The 26,956-nt window shown below is 38.6% G+C and overlaps 1 protein-coding gene across 2 annotated transcripts in view; it reads left to right on the top strand.

Moving 5' to 3' along the window:
• The window catches only part of GUCY1A2 (guanylate cyclase 1 soluble subunit alpha 2), a 420,035-nt gene that overhangs the window by 311,404 nt on the left and 81,675 nt on the right, over positions 1 to 26,956 (top strand). The window contains exons 7-8 of one of the 2 annotated variants that reach the window (XM_064288866.1): positions 8,032 to 8,054; positions 12,281 to 12,302. The exons of the other annotated variant lie outside the window; for it this stretch is intronic. Coding sequence (XP_064144936.1) covers positions 8,032 to 8,054; positions 12,281 to 12,302 — 45 coding nt within the window. The remainder of the gene's footprint in view (positions 1 to 8,031; positions 8,055 to 12,280; positions 12,303 to 26,956) is intronic. 2 annotated transcript variants of the gene reach the window in all.

Below are 26,956 nucleotides of genomic sequence, written 5' to 3'. Positions count from 1 at the left end.
TTTTATATCCTGAGACTCTTCCAAACTCTTCTATTAGTTTCAGTAGTTTTCTGGAGGATTTCTTAGGGTTTTCCATGTATACGATCATGTCATCTGCAAATAGTGATAGCTTTACTTCCTCCTTACCAATCTGAATACCCTTTATTTCTTTGTCTAGCCTAATTGCCCTGGCTAGGACTTCAAGTACGATGTTGAATAAGAGCGGTGATAAAGGGCATCCTTGTCTGGTTCCCGTTCTCAAGGGAAATGCTTTCAGGTTCTCTCCATTTAGAGTGATATTGGCCGTTGGCTTTGCATATATGCCCTTTATTATGTTGAGGAATTTTCCTTCAGTTCCTATTTTGGTGAGAGTTTTTATCATAAATGGGTGTTGGACTTTGTCAAATGCCTTTTCTGCATCAATTGATAAGATCATGTGGTTTTTGTCTTTTGTTTTATTTATGTGATGGATTACATTAATGGTTTTTCTGATATTAAACCAGCCTTGCATACCTGGTATAAATCCCACTTGATCAGGGTGAATTATTTTTTTGATGTGTTGTTGGATTCTATTGGCTAGAATTTTATTAAGGATTTTTGCATCTATGTTCATGAGGGATATAGGTCTAAAATTTTCTTTTTTTGTAATGTCTTTACCTGGTTTTGGTATCAGGGAGATGGTAGCTTCATAGAATGAGTTGGGTAGTATTCCGTCTTTTTCTATACTTTGAAATACCTTCAATACTAATGGTGTTAAGTCTTCTCTGAAGGTTTGGTAGAACTCTGCAGTGAAGCCATCTGGGCCAGGACTTTTTTTTGTTGGGAGTTTTTTGATTACCATTTCAATCTCTTTTTTTGTTATGGGTCTATTTAGTTGTTCTACTTCTGTATGTGTTAGTTTAGGTAAGTAGTGTTGTTCCAAGAATTTATCCATTTCTTCTAGGTTGTCAAATTTGTTAGAGTACAATTTTATGTAGTAATCTGATATGATTCTTTTGATTTCATTTGGTTCTGTTGTGATGTGGTCCTTCTCGTTTCTTATTCGGGTTATTTGTTTCCTTTCCTGTTTTTCTTTAGTCAGTCTAGCCAATGGTTTATCAATTTTGTTAATTTTTTCAAAGAACCAGCTTTTGGCTTTGTTAATTCTTTCAATTGTTTTTCTGTTCTCTAATTCATTTAGTTCAGCTCTAATTTTTATTATTTGTTTTCTTCGGGTGCCTGATGGATTCTTTTGTTGCTCACTTTCTATTTGCTCAAGTTGTCGGGACAGTTCTCTGATTTTGGCTCTTTCTTCTTTTTGTATGTGTGCATTTATCGATATAAATTGGCCTCTGAGCACTGCTTTTGCTGTGTCCCAGAGGTTTTGATAGGAAGTATTTTCATTCTCGTTGCTTTCTAAGAATTTCCTTATTCCCTCCTTGATGTCTTCTATAACCCAGTCTTTTTTCAGGAGGGTATTGTTCATTTTCCAAGTATTTGATTTCTTTTCCCTAGTTTTTCTGTTATTGATTTCTAGCTTCATTGCCTTGTGGTCTGAGAAGATGCTTTGTAATATTTCGATGTTTTGGATTCTGCAAAGATTTGTTTTATGCCCTAATATGTGGTCTATTCTAGAGAATGTTCCATGTGCGCTAGAAAAAAAAGTATATTTTGCAGCAGTTGGGTGGAGAGTTCTGTATAAGTCAATGAGGTCAAGTTGGTTGATTGTTGTAAGTAGGTCTTCCGTGTCTCTATTGAGCTTCTTACTGGATGTCCTGTCCTTCTCCGAAAGTGGTGTGTTGAAGTCTCCTACTATAATTGTGGAGGTGTCTATCTCACTTTTCAATTCTGTTAAAATTTGATTTATGTATCTTGCAGCCCTGTCATTAGGTGCGTAAATATTTAATATGGTTATGTCTTCCTGATCAATTGTCCCTTTTATCATTATATAGTGTCCTTCTTTATCCTTTGTGGCGGATTTAAGTCTAAAGTCTATTTTGTCAGAAATTAATATTGCTACTCCTCTTCTTTTTTGCTTATTGTTTGCTTGATATATTTTTTTCCATCCTTTGAGTTTTAGTTTGTTTGTGTCTCTAAGTCTAAGGTGTGTCTCTTGTAGGCAGCATATAGATGGATCGTGTTTTTTTATCCAGTCCTTGACTCTCTGTCTCTTTATTGGTGCATTTAGTCCATTTACATTCAGCGTAATTATAGATAAGTAAGTTTTTAGTGCTGTCATTTTGATGCCTTTTTATGTGTGTTGTTGACAATTTCATTTTTCCACATGCTTTTTTGTGCTGAGACGTTTTTCTTAGTAGCTTGTGAGATCCTCATTTTCATAATGTTTAACTTTGTGTTTATTGAGTCGTTACGTTTTTCTTGGCTTTTTTCTTGAGTTATGGAATTGATATTCCTTTTTGTGGTTACCTTTTTATTTACCCCTATTTTTCTAAGTAAAAACCTAACTTGTATCCTTCTATTTCGCCTTGTATCACTCTCCATCTGGCAGTTCAATGCCTCCTATATTTAGTCCCTCTTTTTGATTATTTTGATCGTTTAGCTATTGATTTCCATGATTTCCTGTTGTGTGTATTATTTTGTTTATTTATTTATTTTTTAGAATTAGTCTTAATTTGTTTGTTTTTGTGCTTTCCCTGTTTGAGTTGCGTTGATATCAGGACGTTCTGTTTTGTGACCTTGTATTGTGCTGGTACCTGATATTATTGGTCATCAGGCCAAACAATCTCCTTTAGCATTTCTTGCAGTCTTGGTTTAGTTTTTGCAAATTCTCTAAACTTGTGTTTATCTGTAAATATCTTAATTTCTCCTTCATATTTCAGAGAGAGTTTTGCTGGATATATGATCCTTGGTTGGCAGTTTTTCTCGTTTAGTGCTCTGTATATGTCGTCCCATTCCCTTCTTGCCTGCATGGTTTCTGCTGAGTAGTCTGAACTTATTCTTATTGATTCTCCCTTGAAGGAAACCTTTCTTTTCTCCCTGGCTGCTTTTAAAATTTTCTGTTTGTCTTTGGTTTTGGCAAGTTTGATGATAATATGTCTTGGTGTTTTTCTTTTTGGATCAATCTTAAATGGGGTTCGATGAGCATCTTGGATAGATACCCTTTCTTCTTTCATGATGTCAGGGAAGTTTTGTGTCAGGAGTTCTTCAACTATTTTCTCTGTGTTTTCTGTCCTCCCTCCCTGTTCTGGGACTCCAATCACTCGCAAGTTATCCTTCTTGATAGAGTCCCACATGATTCTTAGGGTTTCTTCATTTTTTTTAATTCTTTTATCTGATTTTTTTCCAGCTATGTTGGTGTTGTTTCCCTGGTCCTCCAGAAGTCCCAGTCTACATTCTAATTGCTCGAGTCTGCTCCTCTGACTTTCTATTGCGTTGTCAAATTCTGTAATTTTATTGTTAATCTTTTGGATTTCTACATGCTGTCTCTCTATGGATTCTTGCAACTTGTTAATTTTTCCACTATGTTCTTGAATAATCTTTTTGAGTTCTTCAACAGTTTTATCAGTGTGTTCCTTGGCTTTTTCTGCATTTATCCTAATTTCATTTGTGATATCTTTAAGCATTCTGTAAATTAGTTTTTTATATTCTGTATCTGATAATTCCAGGATTGTATCTTCATTTGGGAAAGATTTTGATTCTTTTGTTTGGGGGGTTGGAGAAGCTGTCATGGTCTGTTTCTTTATGTGGTTTGATATGGACTGCTGTCTCCGAGCCATCACTGGGAAACTAGATTTTCCAAGTAGTCAGCTAAAAAAAAATGCAGTCAGATCCCTATCTGAATTCTCTCTCTGGCTCCGGGTATTCGGATGTTAATGGGGTCGCCTGGGGAGGGTGGGGGAGGGATCTGAGAGCTAGGAGTGTAGCACCACAGAATATAGAGCTGAACACCACATTCACGCTCCGCCCCCGTTCGCCAAAATCCGGGCTGGACGGGTCCCTGGCTAGGACACTGCTTTCCTTGCTCGGAAACCAGTCCCTTCCTCCTGGGGACTTCCTCCGGTGCGCGGCACCGCTCGTGGGCACTGGGTGGGCGTTTCCCGCACGAACGGGTGGGCCCGCCCCCAGGGTCTATTCAGGCGATTATAATTAGATCCCGCGGTCACGCCCCGCCTGTGCGCGCGCCCAAATCCCAGCGGGATGACTTCCGGGTTGAGACGCTGCTTTCCCTGTTCGGGAACCAGTCACTTCCTCCCCGGGACTTCTCCTTCCGGAGCGCCACACCTCTCGCGCGAACTGGGTTGGCGTCACCTGCACGGCCAGGTGGGCCCGCCCCCTGGGTCAATTCAGGGCAATAAAAATGGACTCCGTGCTCACGCCCCGCTCGTGCGCGCGCCCAAGCCCCGGCAGGACGGAACCCCGTCTGGGACGCTACTTTCTGCGCTTCGGGACCAATCAGTTCCTCCGCACGGCCAGGTGGGCCCGCCCCCTGGGTCAATTCAGGGCGATAAAAATGGACTCCGCGCTCACGCCCCGCCCGCGCGCGCCCAAGCCCCAGCAGGGCGGCACTCTGGGACGCTACTTTCTGCGCTTTGGGACCAATCAGTTCCTCCCGGGGACTTCTCCTTCCAGTGTGCCACACCTCTCGCGCAAACTGGGAGGGCGTCACTCGCACGACCAGGTGGTCCCGCCCTCTGGGTCAATTCAGGGTAATAAAAATGGACCCCGCGCTCATGCCCCGCCCGCGCGCGTGCGCGCGCGTGCCCAGATCGCAGCGGAATGGCTCCCCGTCTGGGATGCTGCTTTCCCTGTTTTGAGACCAGACACCTCCGGGGATTTCTCCCTCTGGTGTGCCGTGCCACACGCGCGGACTGGGTGCGCGTCCTCCCGCATGAACGCGTGGGCCCCGCCCTGGGGTCACTCCAGGGAAACACAGCTGACCCCCCCCCCCCGCGCGCGCCCCGTCGGCTTCTCGCCTAACTCCCGGCGGACGGCACGGCACCCCAGCTGGGACGCTGTTCTCCCCCCTCTCAGATCAGTCACTGCCTCCCGGGTGTTTCTCCCTCCGGCTGCGCCCCTACGCCGCCCGCGCCAACCTGCTAGGCTTCCTCCCGGGATGGGTTCGGGGGGGAAGGGGTGGGCCCCCTTTCTGTGCCGTCTGCCCCCCTGGGCTCTGCCCCAGATCGAGCTCCGAAGGTCACCTGCCTGGTGCGCTGGCTCCTAGTTCTGAAAACAGTCGCTGTCTGCCCGTATTTGTTCGTCCTCCGTCTCTAAGTCTGTGCTTGTTGTTCAGAGTTCATAGATTGTTATGTATGTGATCGATTCCCTTGTTTTTCCGAGTCTTTGTTGCAAGAGGGATCCGCGGGAGCGTCCACCTAGTCCGCCATCTTGGCCCCCCTCCTAATTTTCTTTTTTTGTTGTGTCTTTACTTGATTTTGGTATCAGATTATGCTGGCTTCATAGAATGAGTTTGGGAGTATTCCCTCCTTTGTTAGGCTCTCAAGTACTTTTAGTAGTAGTGGTGTTAACTCTCATCTGAAAGTTTGGTAGAATTCTCCAGTGAAGGCATCATTGCCAGGGCTTTTTTTTCTCCCCCTTGGAAGTTCTTTAATTATTTCTTCAATATCTTCTTTTGTTATAGGTTTATTTAGTTTTTCTATCTTGGATTGCGCTAATTTAGGTGTGTTTCTAGAAATTTGTCCATTTCCTCTAGGTTTTCAAATTTGTTGGAGTAAAATTTTTCATAGTATTCTATTATGAGTCTTCTAATATCAGTTTAGTCTGTTGTGATATCGCCCTCTCATTTCTTATTCAGGTTATTTGCTTCCTCCTCTGTTTTTCTTTTGTCAGTTGGGCCAATGGTTTATTGATTTTGTTGATCTTTTCAAAGAACCAGCTTTTGGTCTTGTTAACTCTTTCAACTGTTTTTCTATTTTCTACTTCATTTGTTTCTGCCCTAATTTTTATTATTTCCTTTTTCTGGTGCCTGTGGGCTTCCTTAGCTGCTCTCTTTCTGTTTGGTCAAGTTGTAGGGTTAATGTTTTGATTTTAGCCCACCTTCTTTTTGGATGTATTCATTTATTGCTATAAACTGACCTCTGAGCACTGCTTTTGCTGTGTCCCAAAGGTTCTGGTAGGATGTGTTTTCATTCCCATTTGATTCTGTGAATTTCTTTATTCTGTCCTTTATTTCTTCTATAACCCAGTAGTTTTTGAGCGAGGTGTTTTTCTTTTTCCATGTATTTCATTTTTTTCCTGTTATTGATTTCTATTTTTATAGCTTTATGGTCAGAAAATATGCTTTGTAATCTTTTGATGCTTTAGATTCTGCTAAGGCTGCTTTGTGGCCTAATATGTGGTCTCTTCTAGAGAATGTTCCATGTGTACTGGAAAAGAAAGTATACTTGGCTGCCGTTGGGTGTAGTGTTCTGTATATGTCTATGGGATCAAGTTGGTTGATTGTGGCATTTAGATCTTCCGTGTCTTTATTGAGCTTCTTTCTGGATGTTCTGTCCTTCATCAAAAGTGGTGTGCTGAAGTCTCCTACTATTATTGTGGAACTGTTTCTCTTTTCAATGCTCTTAGAGTTTGTTTTATGTATTTTAGAGCCCTGTTGTTGGGGGCATAAACATTTATTTAAATAATTATTATTATTTATTGTGTCCTTCTGGTGTATTGACCCTTTAATCATTATATAGTGTCCTTTCTTATCCCTTGTGGTGGATTTTTCTTTAAAGTCTATTTTGTCAGAGATTAATATTGTCACTCCTGTTCTTTTTTGATTGTTGTTTGTATGATATATATTTTTTCCATCCTTTGAGTTTTAGTTTGTTTGTGTCTTTGAGTCTTATGTGTGTCTCTTGTAGGCAGCATATAGATAGATCATGTTTTTTATCCACTCTGCTACTATCTATCTCTTTATTGGTGCATTTAGTCCATTTACATTCAGCATAATTATTGGTAGGTATGAGTTTGGTGCTGTCATTTTGATGTTTTGTTTGGGGGGGGGTTGTTGGCAGTTTCTTTGTTCCACTTAATTTTCTGTGCTGAGTCATTTTTTTAAATGTGTTCTCTTTCCATCTTTTTCATTGTTTTGATTTTGTTTCACTGACTTTTTATGTTTTTCTTGTTTTTTATTTTGATGTACAGGTTTGTTAGTTTCCCTTGTGGTTACCTTAAAATTTACCTCTATTTTTCTAAGTTTAAACCAATCTTTCATTTCTTGATATCGCCCTGCCTTCCTCTCTGTATGAAAGTTGTATAACTACATTATTTAGTCCCTCTTCTTTGAATATTGTCATCTTTTACACATTGATATGTCTGTTTCCCTATTTTCAGTGTTTTAGCTTTGATTTATTTTTGTGACTTCCCTATATGTGTTGATATCTGGTTGTTCTGTACTGTGTTCTAGTCTTGGGTCATTATCTGATATTGATTCTCTAACTGGAGGACTCCCTTTAGTATTACTTATAATTTTGGCTTGGTTTTTACAAATTCCCTTAACTTCTGTTATCTGGAAATGCCCTAATTTCACCATCATATTTGAGAGACAGTTTTGCTGGATATATAATTCTTGGCTGGCAGTTTTTTTTCCTTCAAGGCTTTATATATGTCATTCCATTGCCTTCTAGCCTGTGTGGTTTCTCCTGAGGAGTCAGAGCATAGTGTTATTGACTCTCTTTTTGTAGATGACTTTTCGTTTCTCCCTAGCTGCTCTTAAAATTCTCTCTTTATGTTTGGCTTTGGCATGTTTGAATATAATATGTCTTGGTGATTTTCTTTTGGGATCTACCCTATGCAGGTTTTGATGAGCTTCTTGGATAGATATCTTCTGGTCTTTCACTATATCAGGGAATTCTTCTCCCAACAAATCTTCAACAATTCTGTCTGTATTTTCTATTCCCCCCCTCCCCGCCCCCGCCAGTTCTGGTACTCAAATCACTTGTATGTTATTCCTCTTGACAGATTTATACATAATTCTTAGGGTTTCTTTATTTTTTTTTATTTCTTCTATCTGATTTTTCCTCAAATAAATTGATGTCAAGTGCTTTATCTTCAGTCTCACTAATTCTGGCTTCCATTGCCTCAATTCTGCTCCTATGACTTTCTATTGAGTTGTCTAATTCAGAAATTTTATTGTTAAATCTTTTGGATTTCTATTTCCTGTTTCTATGGGTTCTTGCAGCCTGTTAAATTTATCATTTTGCTCTTGTTTAACTTTCTTAAGTTTGTCTGTTGCTTTGTCTATATGTTTCTTGGCTTGATTTGGGTTTTGCCTGATCTTCCTGATCTCTTGAAGATCTCTGTATATTAATCTTTTGAATTCTACCTCTGGTAATTCCAAGACATTATCTTCCTCTGGGAGGTTTTTTGGTTCTTCGTTTTGGTCACGTGCTGAAGCCATCCTGGTCTGCCTTTTTATGTGATTTGATATTGACTGCTGTCTCTGAGGCATCAATAAGTTATTATATTTATTTATATTATGTTTGCCTACTGTGTTCTAGCTTCTCCTTTTGTTTTGTTTTGGTATGTCCCAATAGGGTGATCGTGTGAGCTACTTTGATTATTGGTATCTTTGAAGCTCTCGTGGCCTGTCATCAGATGGTTAGAGCTGCTACTAGGTATGTGAGCCCAGGAGTCCATTTTCTTTTCTTGTGTGAATTCAGCTCAGTTCTCCAGGTCGTCAGTCACGGAGTTTATGGTGCAGGCTGTCACCTCCAGTCCTACATGGGGAGCGCTACATAGGGGTGACTGGAGCAGTCACAGGTACTGACTGCAGTAGGAGATTATGTGCTGAGCAAGGTAGGGAGCAACAGCTGTCCCTGATTACCTGAGTAGCAGGTGTGCATGTAGGTGGATGGGTTTTGCAATTGGACTTTGAGCACCCAATGCTGTTGGCTGTAAGGCCTGGGAGGCAGTACTTATCCTTGGATCCCTGTCGTGGGTGGCTAGGTGGAGTGGGTGGAGCCATTCGTCCTTAGGCCCGTGATGTGGGTGAGTACCCTGCTAAATGGGCAGGCAGTGTCAAATGTCCTGAATTTGCCACTCCCCATTAGGTGTGGCAGTTGAAAATAGGCTTCAGGTATATACCCTGTTTTGCTACACTAGTGAGGGCCTACGCTGTTGAAATGGTCCCACACAGGTCTAGGCAGGGATGCAACGCATTCAAAGTCTGTGGATCCCTTATGGCTGTGCCTTGGCAAAGGGGCTGTGCCTGCCCTGAGGTCTCAGCTTAGGAGAGCTGGAAGGTTATTTTTTCCTGTTTGTTATTTGTTAATTTGTTCCCTCTCCAAACCTGGGAGAATGGCTTGGGGGCATGTACCAGATCCCACTTCCAGTCTGGAGGGGGCTCAATCACTGAAGCCAGCCTGGGACTGGAGCAGAGTGGGGAGGGGGTAGGCGAATGGGAGAGAGGTATTTCCCAGAGTGGGAAGTATTTTTTTGATCCTGTGCAGAGGGATAGGCTCTTACACTTAACCTTTGCAGATCTAGCGCTGCCTTCCTCTGGTTCCAAGGGCTTGAGCAGACTGTCCACCACTTGGTTTCTCCCAGTGTGGAAAGTGCATCCCAAGCATTACTGTTTGTCTTAGCCCATGTGCACTGGATGATCCAGCTTGCAGGGTGCTGGCGGGGTCAGGTCTGGCAAATCCTCACTGCTTCTGAACTGTCTCTCTCTCCCCCTGCTGCTCAATCTGACTCCTCAACTTTGTCTTTGATGCTCAGGACTCCTAAATTGTCATACATAATAGATTCTCTTGTTTTTTCCGGTCTTTGTTTTAAGAGGGACCACAGGAAGCGTCTGACTACTCCGCCATCTTGGTCCTGCCTCCCCAATTTCTTTTTACATGTTGCTGTAAAAAAAATTAGCATAGTGCATTTATGAAAATATCTTGTGGGGGAGGGTGCAGTTGGCAAGTAAACATAGAAGGTGGGTGTTATTTGTGTAAAAATACAATGTATGTAACGCAGTAATGTGCTATTTGCATGCTAATCCCACTGTTGATTTAGTTAGGCTTTATCTTTCTTATTTCTTATTCTGTTTTTAAATATCACACCTTAGCCCCAAATAAAAGTTTTAAATTTATTTAAAAACAGCTTTATTCACTTTCTCTAATTACAAAAAATAAAATTGCCCCTGAAAACTAGCTCATTGAAGATAGTTAAAATCACGCATAATATTGCCAACCGAATATTAATGTCTTACATCCTTAAAATCTTTTTTATGAGTATCCAGACACATAGAAATAGAATGTACAGATTATAAGAGTATGGTTTTTTTAAAAAATTAAACGGACTTCAAGGAATCCTGTGATATCACGAGACAGTGTAACAAATATGTACATCCATCTTAAATATGTAGGTATGGCTTAATTAGCCTGGGAAGCAACTTTCATTGTTATTAACTTAACTTGATTTTGTATTTTCATGTTCGTACAGTTGAATTTTTGAGTCACTATTAGCTAACACTTTAATCACCACAGTTGTAAATGTGGTACTAACAATTCAGTGTTATAAGTGCTTCTAAAAATTTGTTACGCTTTGTGTTCATGTCATGTTTTGAGTCACTATTAGCTAACACTTTAATCACCACAGTTGTAAATGTGGTACTAACAATTCAGTGTCATAAGTGCTTCTAAAAATGTGTTACGCTTTGTGTTCATATCATGTCAGGCATATGGTAATCGTCTAGGTCACCACCATAATATTCCTTATTTGGCGTGTGGTCTCCTAGCAACTCTTGCTTTTTCCTAATGGCTGAATTGATTTCCGCACATTTGTAATGCTTCCTACTGATCAGAAATTGTCACCTTGTGTGCAGATGTTACAAGATCAGATTTACATGAAAATTCAATTCTAAGAAATTTTTCTGCTTTATTGCTTGCCTTTAATATCTTCATTCAAAGGTTAAACCAACAATAAAAAAATAAATTTAGTAAAACCTCATTAATTCAGATCTCCCTCTTTGGGGAAATATGGTAATTTTGACAACAATGTCCAAAATGCATGCAAGTTGTTCCTAGTAGGAGACCTGTTAAAGTTGAAGAAACAAAGTAATTTCGGTGGTCAAATGACCATGTAATCAGGTCGAAAGAACAGAGGTCTGGAATTTGGATTGGGTGCCCCCAAAGAGGAAAGACTTAATTTGGAGACAGTTTGCTCTTTCAGTACAGATGAGGTCTGATTCTGCGTGAGCCTGAATGGAGCCTTGCTGGAAGTGACTTTTGCTCATTTGTTCAATAAGCTGAATGCTTATTATTTTTTAGACAGCTGGTTAGGCACTGGGCAAACTCAACATGGCCCTGATCCTCCCAGGAGTTACAGTCCATGGAACCAACACCTACACATGACTGACTAGGTTTAGGTAATGGGGCTAGACATTTGGATTTCTGTGAATACTGTTACCATCTTAATATTGAGCAGTTTTTGTTCAGAATTTAGAAATATTTGGCAAAGACTAAATTCTTCTGAGAGATAATGTTTAAGATATAATTCTTGTTTTACATTCAGAATTACATCTTGTTTTTATAGATTTATGTATTTCTAGGGATGTGGAATCAAAAGACATTTATTGAAAACCAACTATGTGGCTGGTTTGACAGTTTATATATCATCTCATTTAATCTAGACAACAGCCTATGAAGGGCAAATAGGCATGTTTTTTGTTTGTATGTTTTTGTTTTTAATGTTTTAAAGATCAAGAAAGTAAGACCTCTGTGGGTTAAAAAATATGCATAAGATAATGGAAAAAACTAAAATTGTATAACTTCTATATGTTAGACTTGTGTCAGGTGTTTCATGTACTTTGTCTTTTTTAATCTCCTCAGAAATCTCCCAGCAAAGAAGTTTCATTCATTTTATTTTACGGTTGAGAATTTGGGGTTCAGAAAGTTTAAATGATTTGGCTTAGATCATACAGCTAGTCGACTGCAGACCTATCCAAATATAGCTGCTTGGAATAAAAAGGCTTTGATTATCCCATTATACCAGACTGGTCAACACCTCACCAGAATGCCCAGAGTAGAAATTTTGTTACCTGCATACTTAATAACAAGAGCTGCTTCTCACCTAGTGCTATGTGCCAATCATTATGCTAGGCTCGAATGCACTCTATCTCTCTATCATTCTGTGTGTGTGTGTATGTGTTATATATTTGTATACGCATATGTGTATAATTACTTATATTTATACGTTTGAGTTTTAAGCATATTTTCATATTTATGATATATATGTATACATGCATACTACCATGTAAGTCTTACAACAATTACAGACTGTGAGTTAGATGTTACTGTCCTTATTTACAGAAGAGAAAACCAAGACTCAGAGAGATTAAGGGACTTACTGTAAAATGACTAAATAAGAGTGGATTCAGAATTGGAATTCAAGTCTGCTTGACTCCAAAGTCCATGCCCTTCACCATTACAACTAGAACATATGACTTATCTTGTGACTAAGCTAATAACTTGAATCCTCCTTAAAAAAAAAAAAAAAAAAAACCTCATTGTTCTTCCCTGTTTCTTAAGAAAGAAATTTTAAGATATAATAACAATGAAATGTCTTGAAGGCATCCTAATTTGAGGTGAACTCTTATTGACTACAACCATACATGGAGACGTTGAAATAATAAGTATGATTACATCTGCACTTAATATAAAGAGTCAAAAATTTGTAGTTCTATAGAATTCACAGTCTCTGAAAAGAAATTAAATTGTGAATATTACAATATAAACTTTTATAATATTAGCTTCTTATACAAAATAGATGATATGATCTCCTCTTTGTGTCAGTATAATAATCCAAAACCCGGCAAGCAGAGATTCTGAACCATAACAGAGAATTCAAAAGAAATTCTTGGTCTTTAAGGAGTTATTTTCCAGATGGTATCGTAGATTATTTTGTATGGTAAGTTATCCATGATTACTTTTATATTTACAATAACCTAAAATACTGATTGAAAGTAAAAATGATAGTCAAATGGTTTGATCAGTCAGCCAGCAAGTATTTACTGAATTTCTCTCACGTACAAAGCTACATAATTGAGTTGCAGACTGAACTGCAGGAGTGGCAAACACTAATCTGTTTGTTTGTTTGTTTGTTTTTTCTTGGCTCTTATTAAGTCAAAATTCTGTCTCCACAATACTCAAATACTCTGGTCACTTAAATCCGTTCAGTCAAAAATTCAATCAACTGCCCGGATTTCCGAACTCCAGGAATCCATTCAGCTTGTTTGCTTTTATTATTATTGGATCTGAAAGCCATGACAAATAGGCGATAAACTATATTTAGTTATTCTTGTGGTTCTTGGTGTCTTACCTAATGCAAGGTACAGATACGGAAGAGAGAAGACATGAGTTTCATTTCTCCTTCTACTTCAATCAAGTCTTTCCACGGACTTAGGTGTTGTTCTCCTTCACTGTGTTTACTTCCTTTTTGCGTTTGTCTCCCCATCTCTAACCCCGCTCAGTCTCAGCCCCCTGAGGCTCCTTTTCTCTCTCAATTTCATAAAAGTGGTTGTTATTTTTCCATGGATGAGGTAAAACTACTTACAAAAAACATAACATTGTTATGAATAATACACATAAAACTATTGGTGCTGGTCAGTTTTGGGGAAGTGACCCTTTCTTTTTTTTACTTTTAACCTTACAGTTTTATGTTTGTTTAAAATTTCCAAATATGTGCATAAATTACTTTTGTTTGTGATTATTTTTACTATCAATAAGAATTATATAGGTGGTGCTATCATAGATTATTTTTCTTTCCTTCTTTATATGTTTGTATAATTAAAAAAACTTATCAATATAATTTAAAGATGAAGTTAGCACAAGTTCTCACTTTCGTATTCAACTGATAAGAAATAAGCAGCAGACAATGGCTAAAGGGCACAGGGTAAAAGTTTTATTGACCAAAAAATGTTAGGAGAGTCAAACATGTGACAGAATTGTGCTGTAAAACATTTGGCCAGAAAAACTAGGGTTGGTAGAAATAATAGCCATAAAAGAAAACTATACCGACAGAAATTAGTACAGGCAAGCTACTGATTAAAGAGTCACATATCATCATCGTAAAATTTAAATGGGGGAGAATTGATGCCAATTAAAATACTTTCTGTGGACTACAACTGGGAATATAAAATATTAGAATCATTTTAACTGCACTATATAGATAATAGGGACCCTAGTGGCACAGTGGTTAAAGGGATCTACTACTATTTACTACTTTTTTAAACGGTTCGAAACCACCAGCGGCTCTCCAGGAGGAAGATGTGGCGGTCTGCTTCCATAAAGATTTACAGCCTTGGAAATCCTATGGAGTTGCTAGGAGTTGGAATCAACTCAACGGAAGTGGGTTTTTGGATACAGATAATAGATCAAGGAGTTAAATTAATGACGCCTAGTCCAGAAAATAATTTCTTCATGAGAATTCTTCAATGCTGGTAAATTTCCGCTTTCAATTTTTGTATTCCTTTGATGGAATCCAAATATCCCAAACTACAAGTATTTCATTAGTCAAAGGAATTATTTGGTGAATTAACAAGAGCATATATAAAGTTTCTAAACATGCATGTTCAATAAATTGAGTTGAATTTTACCAAGCGGTAGGAGAAAGTAGAGAAGTATATTTAGCTGTTGTGATGTTGGTAACTATTATATCTTTGTTTGCATGTTTATAATCTCTGCTCCCTGATTCTTTGATGCACAAATCATATTGTTTTCTATTTGCAGTTTTTTTTTTTTTTTTTTGCTATGTCATTTAGCAGGTATACAAGTGGATTTATTTACTTCTAGTGCTCTTAGACATTTACGGTACCCTCCCTTTCTTTCCTCTTATTTTCTTTTCTCATGTTCGTCTTTGTCTGAAATTTCATTTTCAGAATCATCTCCTTTTGAAAAACACTAAATTTATTCCATGTTCATATTTTACCTTTAGCACTCAAGACAGAAATTAGTAATTTTGCTACCAAAAACATAAGGCGATACAGTGGGCCTGCCTCAATTTGCCAGTATTGAAAATATATATTATGAAATTATGATATAGTGTGATGTTTGTGCTCCGTGCAGTGGAATATCCCATGCAATATTAAACTCTCTTACTATTTAAGAATGTTATAGCACACTAGGAGCCCTGGTGGTACAGAGACTAAAGTGCTCAGCTATTAACCAGAAGGTCGGCTGTTCGAATCCACCAGCTGTTCCACGTGAGAAAGATATGGCAGTCTGATTCCGTAAAGATTTACAGCTTTGGAAACCCTGTGGGGCAGTTCTACCATGTCCTGTGGAGTCCCTATGAGTCAGAATCAACTTGATGGCAGTGGATTTATACCAGAGTATATTCAAATGTTATTGTTTATATTTTTTCTTTCTTTTTAACTCTAGTTTGTGAAAATACTCATCTTAATAGTTAAAAAAAAAAAAAGGCATGTCCCAGAGAACCAAGAGTCATAGAATTTTTTTTTTTTTTTTTTATGCAGCCTACCAGAAGTCTTAGCATACTATATCATCCATAAACAATCATGGCAAAGTTTCTTTTTTAAAGTTGGTGCTTCAAAGGCCATTTTTCTCTCCAAATATTTGCTTTGAAATGACTGATCCATAATTTAGATTAAAAAAGTTACTGATGTGTTCAAGTAGATTGATATTTTGATTAAAAAGAATATCTCAGCAAGCCTATTTCTTTCCAGCTCTATCTCATTGCTTGGATGGCCAATTAATGCAGATTCTAGAGCCAAATGCATTTGCCCCAAAACTGCAGATGTTTTCTGATTTGCTGTTGCTATCTGAAAAAGCAATGCAACTATGATTTTAAATTCAGCTTTCTTGCTTTACTTAACTGGAGCTAAAATGCCCCTTCTTTCTTTTCTTATACTCTAGTTTAGCCAGAATTAGACCGAAGATAATTTATAAAAGGTGCTTAAATAGGAGTATAGGAAATTCGGTTGTGAATAACTAACAGTTGCTAATTGTAGGATTTTTAAAGTTCGAAAATGGGAAGACTGCTTTCTTTTTTCACATGTGATGAAACAGATGCCAAAAAGTATTTGGTTTTACTAAAGTTATGTAACTATTAACCATAGGATCTGAATATTTGAAATTCACCAAGGAAGGTGATGACGAAGATAAGGACAGTCAGAAGAGGAAAAATAATTTTGAAGTTTTTAATTTTTCCAGCAACTGTTTATCATGATAGAATAAATATCATTTAGAAAGGTTGTTTTCAAGGTTATTCTATAAAGGAAGTGGAAAACACTGTACAAGTCTGTGGCAGAAGGTCCAATTATTTTGACCTCTTGAGTGTCATTTCTCTATTAGCAGGGCATTATTTTTACTGTTTCATTTTAATGCTTTCTAAACGATTTTTTCCCTCTCAGTTCCTGAGTCTTCCATCTGCAACAAACTCTCATTATGAGTTCGGGGCAGCTATTCACAAAGGATTCAACCAAAGCTCATAATTAGATTTCTTTTTCTTTTACCTTTCAGCATTTGCTATTGATGTGCTGGACCAGTTATTTGTTAGGTTGTAAAAGGGAAAACATCAATAAATGACTACCCATTTGAACCTCTATGGCTCTTTCCTCTCATCTCTGACAATATAGTCATTTTTTAAAATAGTCAAGTGCGTCTTCATACATGGACAATTTCTGTCATTTCTTATATCTGTTATTACCTTCAATTATGTAAAAGAAATTAAGATGCCTGACATACAGGTTATTCACGCATGCTTTACTGCAATATCAAGTTATAAATACTACTATTTACCTTAGAGAACTATTCAGTTCTCTAAGGAAAAATTATGACCACTATAAGAAAAATGTATGCTCACATATATAATAGTTCTATGCTAGCATGCTGGCAGGGACTGTTTAGTAGAAAATAATGAACTGTATCCTATCAGAGTTGGAATATATCTCAGGGATAAATTAGTTCAGTATTTATAGAATGTGGAATTGTAAATCCTCGAAAAATGGCTCCATAAGAAAAATAAGTTTGGGAAATGCTTCATGCTTATACTCCTAACTGTTACAGTACACATAGCATATCAAGATCTCTGAGCAGAATTGTAGCTGCTGTTTTGTTATTAAGTAATGTCCAGTTGCCTCCGACTCAGAGCAACCCTACGTATAGCAGAACAAAACACTGTCCCGTCCTGTGCCACCCTCACAATCGTTGCTGTATTTGAGCCCATCACTGCAGCCACTGTATCCATCCATCTCCTTGAGGCTCTACCTCTTTCTGACCCTCTACTTTACCAAACATGATGTCCTTCTTCAGGCACTGGTACCACCTGATAACATGTCCAAAGTATTGGAGACGAAATCTCGCCATACTCACTTCTAAGAAGCATTCTAGCTGTGCTTCTTCCAAGACAGACGTGTTCGTTCTTCTGGCAGTCCATGGTATATTCAGTATTCTTTGTCAACACCAAAATCCAAAGGCATTAATTCTTCTTCAGCCTTTCTTATTCATTGTCCAGTTTTCGCATGCATCTCAGGTAATTGAAAATACCAAGCCATGGTATTAGGATGTAGTATTGATCTTCGTCAGTAAGTGCTTTAGGTCCTCTTCACTTTCAGCAAGAAAGGTTGTATATATTGAAGGTTGTTAATGAGTGTTCCTCCAGTCCGGATGTCGCATTCTTCTTCATGGTCAGATATACCTTAGTCCTCAAAGTGACATACCAAGAGGTCTTTTGTGGCAGATTTGCCAAATGCCATTTGATTTCCTGACTGCTGCTTCCATGGGCATCAATTGTGGATCCAAGTAAAATGAAATTCTTGAAATGTTCATTCCTGACAACGGTAGACACTCTTATTTAATATTTTTAACCTTTTCTAAAAAGGTGCCATGATCTCCATGTGGAGATATACAAACTTGGCTGTCCATTCTGTTAGTTATCAATCTAAAATATTTATTAAGACACTGCTATATGTCTGATGCTATACCAGGTACTCAATACATATGGAAAACTACAATTTATTCTATAATTTAGTTCTATAAATAAGTTCATTGCAATAGCCTTTTTGGAACATAATATTGACTTTATATTTTAAATTAAAAAGATAACAGTTTTTAAAATAAATCAGAAAATTCTTCAGGTGTCAGCATGAGGTCTACTAAGAACCAAAGCCCAGGACCCTGAGTGGTAATATGGTAAAATCTCAGATCAGGGCTGGGTTTAATTGAACTGGTCATGCCCAATTCTACCGTACATCCTTTTACAAATTTGCTTTTCTTCTACTGCCTAAGCTGGCATGGGTCTGGAAATACATCAGATTCTTTGTTCTGATGTGTCCATTTTGATGTCTTAAGTCTAGAGGAACTGCTTCCAGAATTCACTGAAATAACCAAAGATTGAAAGATTAGCCCTGGCTGCCATTAACTGTTCTTAGAATTGTCATTATCAATCTCTCGCAGTGAAAAGTAGAAAAGTGTAAATACACACCAGCGGTTGGGCTATTCATGTGTTTTAGACAGGCAACATTGTTCTATTAGGATAGTGTCCTTAAAGAGGAGCCGTGTGAATTAATATGGAATGTCACATAGATAGAATTAACCAGGTGTCATCTTTTCATTTAAGAAGCACTCATATGATTAAATTTCTGAGCTAAAAATTCGTCCTTAAAAGTCAAACTTTAGTGGAATGATTGATTTTATTTTATAGCTGTCAGCTTGATTGACAGGTAGGACCCATCAAGGATGTTTCTTTTCTTGTAATTCAGGGACACCTTGAAAATATTTCCCAAAAGAAAAGAGAGAAGAATGTAGGGGTTGGGGGGAAGGAAACTGCCTTCTGATTAAGAACTTATTTAAGGGAAAATGCAGAAATATTTCTACATCCACTATGGTCTAAATGTCTACCCTGGGAAAATGTCTTGGTGGTAGGGTGATTGGTATAAATAAATATTCCATTCTTATTAAGCACCTATTTAGAGTGCTGCGTAACTCATTTAATTTCAAGTAGTGCTGTTCCGTACTTTTATGCAATTTGAGTTGTTTCTATATTTTCTGATTGCAACAAGGGCTTACCTTTATTGCATAAGTATTTAAAATTTAGCTCTATAATGCCTATGAAAATATTCAATATTTACTTGTATAACTGTTACTGGTACATTTAGCACTGTTATTGTTGTTAGGTGGCATCGCTTCAATTTTCGACTCATAGTGACCCCATGTGACAGAGTATAACTGCCCCATAGGGTTTTCTAGGCTGTAAGCTTTAGGGAAGCAGACCACTAGGTCTTTCTCCCATGGAGTTGCTGGGTGAGTTCAACTGCCAACCTTTCAGTCAGGAGCCAGTTAGTTAACTGTTGCACCGCCAAAGCTCCTTCATTTAGTGCTAGATGTTTACGTATAGCTGTGCTATACTGGACATTGTCTACGTCCTGTGAGTAAATGTGTCTCATCACCCACTTTCATAGTGAGACTGAAACACAGGGCTGCAGCTTTGGGACTTGTGTTCCATGTGGCATTTTAGTATTTTATGTTCTGGTATCATGTATGACAGACTCTGGAACTTAACATATTTTTAAAAATCGAGATATAATTCAAATACTGTAAAATTCACCTTTTTGAATTTTTTTTTTTTTTTTAGTATATTCACAACATTGTGCAACAATCACTTCTAATTCCAGAACATTCACTCTGGGGAAAGGAAAAAAAAAAACAAAACTATCCCAATTGGAAGTAACTCCCTATTTCTCACCTCCCAGCCCCTGACAACCACTGATCTTTGTGTTTCTAAGGATTCGTTTATCCTATACATATCATATAAATGCAAGCATACAATGACTTTTTGTGAGACGAGGAGGAAAGTCCTGACGGTCTAATTCTGCAATCAGCCAGTGAAAACCCTCCAGATAACAATGATCTCACCATTGTGCATGGGGCTGCAACGAGTCAAGGGCCAACTTGACAGCAGCTAACAACAAGAAATCTCCCAAATTTAGTACTTGATAATTTTAAATTTAGATGTAGGTATTATGGTTTGTGTTCCTTCAAAATGGAGTCTGAAATAAAGTCTTGGCTGTAGGTAGTTTATTTGGAGGGTGATACGAGGGCTCAGGAGTGAGAGGAGTGAGACAGTGAAAGAAGAAAAAACAACATAAAGGTACATTTTCAAGGTCACATCTCTGTGAGCAGCATGAACTTGATTCTGCTGGGGATTCCTTCTAAGAAGCATAGAGAAAATGCCTCTTTAAATTATCTGACAATATATCCACTGGCTGTGTCTCTTATTGGTTGAAGTTTGCCCCCAAGGCTGTTAGCTCCCTCTCACTTTCAGGCTACACAAACTCTTGCCAGGGGACTCTATAGCATTGGAGAAACCCCAGGGTAAAAAGTAGTAAGACACAGGTATGTTTAAGGCAACAGGTCATGTGTACAGAGTGGGTCTAAGAGCTTCTAGAACTGTTCACTACAGCTATGGCTGAGCTCAGAAGTGAGCCCAGGGTACAAAGTGGGACAGTAGAAGGATCTAATATACATCAGGCATGGGGCATTTAACACATGCTCAATTCCATGGCACAAACAAAAACTTAACTCACAAATATCACCTAAAATACCAAAAAAACACCAAACCCAGTGCCATCGAGTCGATTCCGAGTCATAGCGATCCTATAGGACAGAGTAGAACTGCCCCATAGAGTTTCCAAGGAGTGCCTGGCGAATTTGAACTGCCAACCCTTTGGTTAACTGCCGTCGCACTTAACCACTACACCACCAGGGTTGCCATCACCTAAAATAGTAGATTTCAAATATGTTTTTCCAGCAAACTACAGTAAGAAAAAAATTATGATTTTATTAGACATACAGGAACAAAAATATATGAAACAGTACTTAAATTTACTGTGTGCAATGAAATCTGATATTTTCTATCCTATGCTGTGCTATGCTATTTTCTTCTGCTCTATTCTGTTTAAAATAATTTTAAAAATGCTGTTTGCAATTCCTTAAATGAATTTCAAAAACCCATAATTTAGGATAACATTGACTGACAAGATAATTAAACTGATTTACTCTAGAAATTACTAGATAAACTATTAATGTTATTAAAGCTCATGTGACGTGGGATCCATATACAATGACTTTTTTTAGAAAAAGAGGTCATAATATCAAATAATAACTATCAATGAGTCAACTCTGACTCATGGTGACTTTATGTACAATGGAACCAAACACTGCCCAGTGTCATTCTCAGAATCATTGGCATGTTTAGTCCATCATTTTGACTATTGTGCCAATTCATCTTACCTAGGGTTAACCTCACCCTCATTGGCCCTCTACTTCACCAAACATGACGTCCTCCTCCGGTGATTGATCCCTCTTGATGATGTGGCCAAAGCATGTGATATTCTACTGTGATCCCTAAAGTTTTCATTGGCTGATTTTCGGAAGCAGATCACTAGGTCTCTCTTCCTCTTCTTTCTTAGCCTGGAATCTGTGCTCAAACCTCTCTACCATGGGTGACCATGGTGATATTTGAAATACCAGTGGCATAGCTTCCCTTCCTCACAGCAACACTCATGTAACACCCAGTACAACAAACTGACAGCTGGGTGGTGGCACACTATCAAGGCCACTGAAAAAAGAGTAGAGTGAATTCTTAAGAAATCAAAAAATGGGGTTGCTTGAGTTCACGTTCCATGGTTCTGAGTTTCATCTGTCAGTGTTGCAGAGTCTATAAATGGGTAAAGAACATCCAGCTCCCTAAGAGAATGAACAGGGTGGGAACACAGAAGGACTGAATAATGAGGAGCTGTGTCTCCTGTCTTTACCTCAGTTGCTTGGTTTCCTGCTGTCCCAGTTCATGAATATACAGTAAGAAGAGTGTGTAGGTATCCTGCATAGGTATCTGCATTTATGCACGGCCACCTGTATGTGACTTTATAGTTAGAGCTGGATTCTTTCGCATTTTATGTTTGTTTCAGATTTATTGCTTTGACAGTTGTCATTTTGAAGCTTCTTTTTTCCTTTCATAGAGAAAGAGCTTTCAGTCTCCTAAGAGCAGAGCTCGATTATCATAATCACCTTTTAGAAAAGAGAAAATTACCTGTAATTTTTATGCTCTGAAGGTGTATCATAATAATTCAACCACCTACCTTAGCCTCAAAATCAAATGCAGTTTTTTGAAAAACTGTTTTATTCTTTCCTATTTCTTCGTTTTCTTTGGAGGAAATGAGAGTTTAAGAATCGGGGAAATCCCACCAAGCCTGTAGGAGCCTTGGCTGCCTCTTCACGCTCTCAGCTGTTATATTTAAGGATATCATTGCAACAGGAGTCCACGAGCGTTGCTGTTGTGACAACGCATGACTAATAAAGGGCGCTGGTAAACCTAGAGGGGAAGTGAACAAGTCAGGGGACAGTAACCCTCACGTCGGCCATAACCTTTCCATAGGGTCCTTCATGTTTAGGAGCACCACTTTGCTGGTGTCTTCATGCCCTCTGTGATTCCCTGGCACTCCTGTAAATCTGTGTGGTAGGAAAGAGCACATGCATACACACACACTTAAATCTACTGGTTACGTATCAGTATTAAGATCTCACTTCTCACTCACCACTGATTATCTTCCAAGCACTGAGGGGAGGGAGGGATAGGTAAGCAAATAAAAGCAAAAACCCAGGAAACCATATGCCTTTTCCATCTACTGCTGAGTGGATTCTACAGCAGAGTTCACAGCTGTTCCTAATAAGCACCTTTAGTATTAATGTTTAGGCAGTTGTTGTCTTCTCCCCATTACAAGCGCTGCTTTTACGTGGCCCATAAAATGAGTTCTGCCCCACCCCCACCGCCCCATAATTTTATGATGGCAAATTGTTTTCAAATGTTAGTGAAGTCCTAGCAGGCTCTGTTTCTCTCAGTTATACAGGTTCTATACTGCTCTTTGATTAGCTCATAAGACAAGCTCATTATAAGACATTCAAAGAAACCTTCCTGTCGATTACCTTTCATAATCACGTCTTCCAAAAGTGTTTAAGAGAAAGTAAGGTCAAAAGGATAAGGATGGGGAAAGCTCGTACAAGATAAAATTAAATTCCTCAAGACTCAAAACCCATTGCCTTCGAGTTGATTCCGACTCATAGCGACTCTATCGGACAGAGTAGAACTGTACCATTGGGTTCCCAAAGCTATAAATATTTATGGGAACAGACTGCCACATCCTTCTCCCACAGAACAGCTAGTGGATCTGAACTTCCCACCTTTCAGTTAGTAGCCAAGCACTTTAACCATTGTGCAACCAGGGCTCCTTCAAGAAGGCACTGGTTTTCATAATTTAAAGAATACATTCATTTTTTTTTTTTTATTCATTGTGATGAGCAAACAGGAAGATATTTGCTATAATGGAAGTTTCCAAGGCTCTCACACCCTCATCCCCTATCTTGTTTCCAATACCCTTTTAAATTCTGAGTGACAGCAAACTATTTATTTTACTTAATGTAGTAATAGATGGTCCATAAGCATATGTGTAATTTAATAATGATATATATTGTACATCTACAGTCTTCTTGGTAGTTTGTTTCTGACCTATTTTCTAAACATGATTCATCTAAGATTGGGGGTGGATTATTTTTTTCTCAAACTAGGAACTTTAAAAAATGTTAAATTTTGAGTTTTCTAAATATCATATTAAACTCTGAAATTTTGTATCAAACTCAGGGTATGTTCATAAATTTCATTCATTTTGACATTTACTCAGTGTCTCTTAAGTGTGAAGCATTATGCTAGGACAGCAGTTCTCCAATCAAAATCCTACACGAGAAACTAAAGATACAAAAAATTGTGACTTTCCCTGACCTCGACGAGCTCACAGACTAGTAGAAGAGACAGACATGAAAACATATGATTATAATGCAGAATAGTAAGTGCAAGATTTAGAATATGAATAGCATATTTAAGATGCACAGAGGAGGATCCAATTTCTGCCTGTAGTCAGAGAGGGAACATGGTGGACATGATGTCCCTTTTAATTGAGCCAGAGCTGACCTTTCAAAGGACATTTTAGGCAACATAAAGTATGAACAAAGAGTCTGAGAAAACCAGTTCAGTATGGATATGACTAAATAGAGAAGAGGGAGCACTGGTGGTGCAATGATTAAGCACTCTGCTGCTAACCAAAAGATAAACAGTTTGAACACACCAGCCACTTTGTGGGAGAAAAGACCTGGTGATCTGCTCTTGTAAAGATTTCAGCCTAGGAAACCCATGGGGCAGTTTTACTCTATCCTACAGGGCCACTATGAGTTGGAATTGACTTGAAGACACACAGCAACACATGGAGACTCATCGAGTGACATGAAGTGAGATGGCTGTTAGTCAGAAACCATATCATGGAGGGTTTTGTGGCCAGGTTAAAGAGCATGTATGTATTTTTTTCCATCAGGGAAGAGGCAGCTCTGGCAGCTTTGTGGGCCATGAATTGGAAGGGACAAGCTTGGGGGGCAGCAAGATCAATCAGGAGGCTATTGCAGGAGTCCTGATGAGAGATGATGAAAGCCTCAAGTTGGGCAACAGTATTAGAGATGATGAGGAGACAGAGAAAGGTTTAAAGGTATATATGAATTTAAATTGGCAGGGCTTGTTATTTGATTAGATGAGATACATGAAGGAATAAAAAATTACTCTCAGAATTCTGGCTTGGTTGGTAGCAATTTAGTGGTGTGATACTCTGACATTAACATGACCCTATGAAAGATCAAAGAGTCCCTGGAAACAGTTGGAAACAGTTAACTTGCTCAGCGGCTAACTGAAAGGTTGGAGGTTTGAGTCTACCCACCGGCACCTTGGAAGAAAGGCCAGGTGATCTACTTCTGAAAAATCAGCCATTGAAAACCCTATGGAGCACAGTTCTTCTCTGATACACATGAGGTTGCCATGAGTCAAAATTGCGTCATGTGTGAAGACCAAAAAAATATTGTATTTTTGCTTACTTTTCCTTATTATTAATACCTAAAGAAGAGTCTTAGATTAACAGATAAATGCCCCCTTAAAAAAGGATCTTCAACAAAAGAGCACTTCTGAAGTTTAGAGATTTAAATATCTCTTTACCTATTCAGATTTCACCCATTTGAAATTCTGTGAGCCTATTCTTTTTTTTTTTTTAATTAACTTTTATTGAGCTTCAAGTGAACGTTTACAAATTAAGTCAGTCTGTCACATATAAGTTTACATACATCTTACTCCCCGAGTCAACCCTTCCAGTCTCTCCTTTTGTGACAATTTTGCCAGCTTCCCACTCTCTCTATCCTCCCATCCCCCCTCCAGACAGGAGATGCCAACACAATCTCAAGTGTCCACCTGATATAATTAGCTCACTCTTCATCAGCATCTCTCTCCCACCCACTGTCCAGTCCCTTTCATGTCTGATGAGTTGTCTTCGGGGATGGTTCCTGTCCTGTGCCAACAGAAGTTCTGGGGACCATGGCCGCCAGGATTCCTCTAGTCTCAGTCAGACCATTAAGTATGGTCTTTTTATGAGAATCTGCATCCCACTGATCTCCTGCTCCCCCAGGGGTTCTCTGTTGTGCTCCCTGTCAGGGCAGTCATCGATTGTGGCCGGGCACCAACTAGTTCTTCTGGTCTCAGGATGATGTAGGTCTCTGGTTCATGTGGCCCTTTCTGTCTCTTGGGCTCTTAGTTGTCGTGTGACCTTGGTGTTCTTCATTCTCCTTTGCTCCAGGTGGGTTGAGACCAATTGATGCATATTAGATGGCCACTTGTTAGCATTTAAGATCCCAGACGCCACATTTCAAAGTGGGATGCAGAATGTTTTCATAATAGAATTATTTTGCCAATTGACTTAGAAGTCCCCTTAAACCATGGTCCCCAAACCCCCGCCCTTGCTCCGCTGACCTTTGAAGCATTCATTTTATCCCGGAAACTTCTTTGCTTTTGGTCCAGTCCAATTGTGCTGACCTTCCATGTATTGAGTGTTGTCTTTCCCTTCACCTAAAGCAGTTCTTATCTACTAATTAATCAATAAAAAACCCTCTCCCTCCCTCCCTCCCCCCCTCGTAACCACAAAGGTATGTGTTCTTTTCAGTTTTTACTATTTCTCAAGATCTTATAATAGTGGTCTTATACAATATTTGTCCTTCTGCCTCTGACTAATTTCGCTCAGCATAATGCCTTCCAGGTTCCTCCATGTTATGAAATGTTTCACAGATTCCTCACTGTTCTTTATCGATGCGTAGTATTCCACTGTGTGAATATACCACAATTTATTTACCCATTCATCCGTTGATGGACACCTTGGTTGCTTCCAGCTTTTTGCTATTGTAAACAGAGCTGCAGTAAACATGGGTGTGCATATATCTGTTCGTGTGAAGGCTCTTATTTCTCTAGGGTATATTCCGAGGAGTGGGATTTCTGGGTTGTATGGTAGTTCTATTTCTAACTGTTTAAGATAACGCCAGATAGATTTCCAAAGTGGTTGTACCATTTTACATTCCCACCAGCAGTATATAAGAGTTCCAATCTTTCCGCAGCCTCTCCAACATTTATTGTTTTGTGTTTTTTGGAATAATGCCAACCTTGTTGGAGTGAGATGGAATCTCATCGTAGTTCTAATTTGCATTTCTCTAATGGCTAATGATCGAGAGCATTTTCTCATGTATCTGTTAGCTGCCTGAATATCTTCTTTAGTGAAGTGTGTGTTCATATCCTTTGCCCACTTCTTGATTGGGTTGTTTGTCTTTTTGTGGTTGAGTTTTAACAGAATCATGTAGATTTTAGAGATCAGGCGCTGGTCGGAGGTGTCATAGCTGAAAATTCTTTCTCAGTCTGTAGGTGGTCTTTTTACTCTTTTGGTGAAGTCTTTAGATGAGCATAGGTGTTTGATTTTTAGGAGCTCCCAGTTATCGGGTTTCTCTTCGTCATTTTTGGTAATGTTTTGTATTCTGTTTATGCCTTGTATTAGGGCTCCTAGAGTTGTCCCTATTTTTTCTTCCATGATCTTTATCGTTTTAGTCTTTATGTTTAGGTCTTTGATCCACTTGGAGTTTGTTTTTGTGCATGGTGTGAGGTATGGGTCCTGTTTCATTTTTTTGCA

This window comes from Loxodonta africana, chromosome 7 (genome assembly GCF_030014295.1).
Source record: "Loxodonta africana isolate mLoxAfr1 chromosome 7, mLoxAfr1.hap2, whole genome shotgun sequence".
NCBI classification, from domain to species: domain Eukaryota; kingdom Metazoa; phylum Chordata; class Mammalia; order Proboscidea; family Elephantidae; genus Loxodonta; species Loxodonta africana.
The sequence above is the reverse complement of the archived record's forward strand: the minus strand, read 5'-3'. Positions and strand labels throughout refer to the sequence as shown.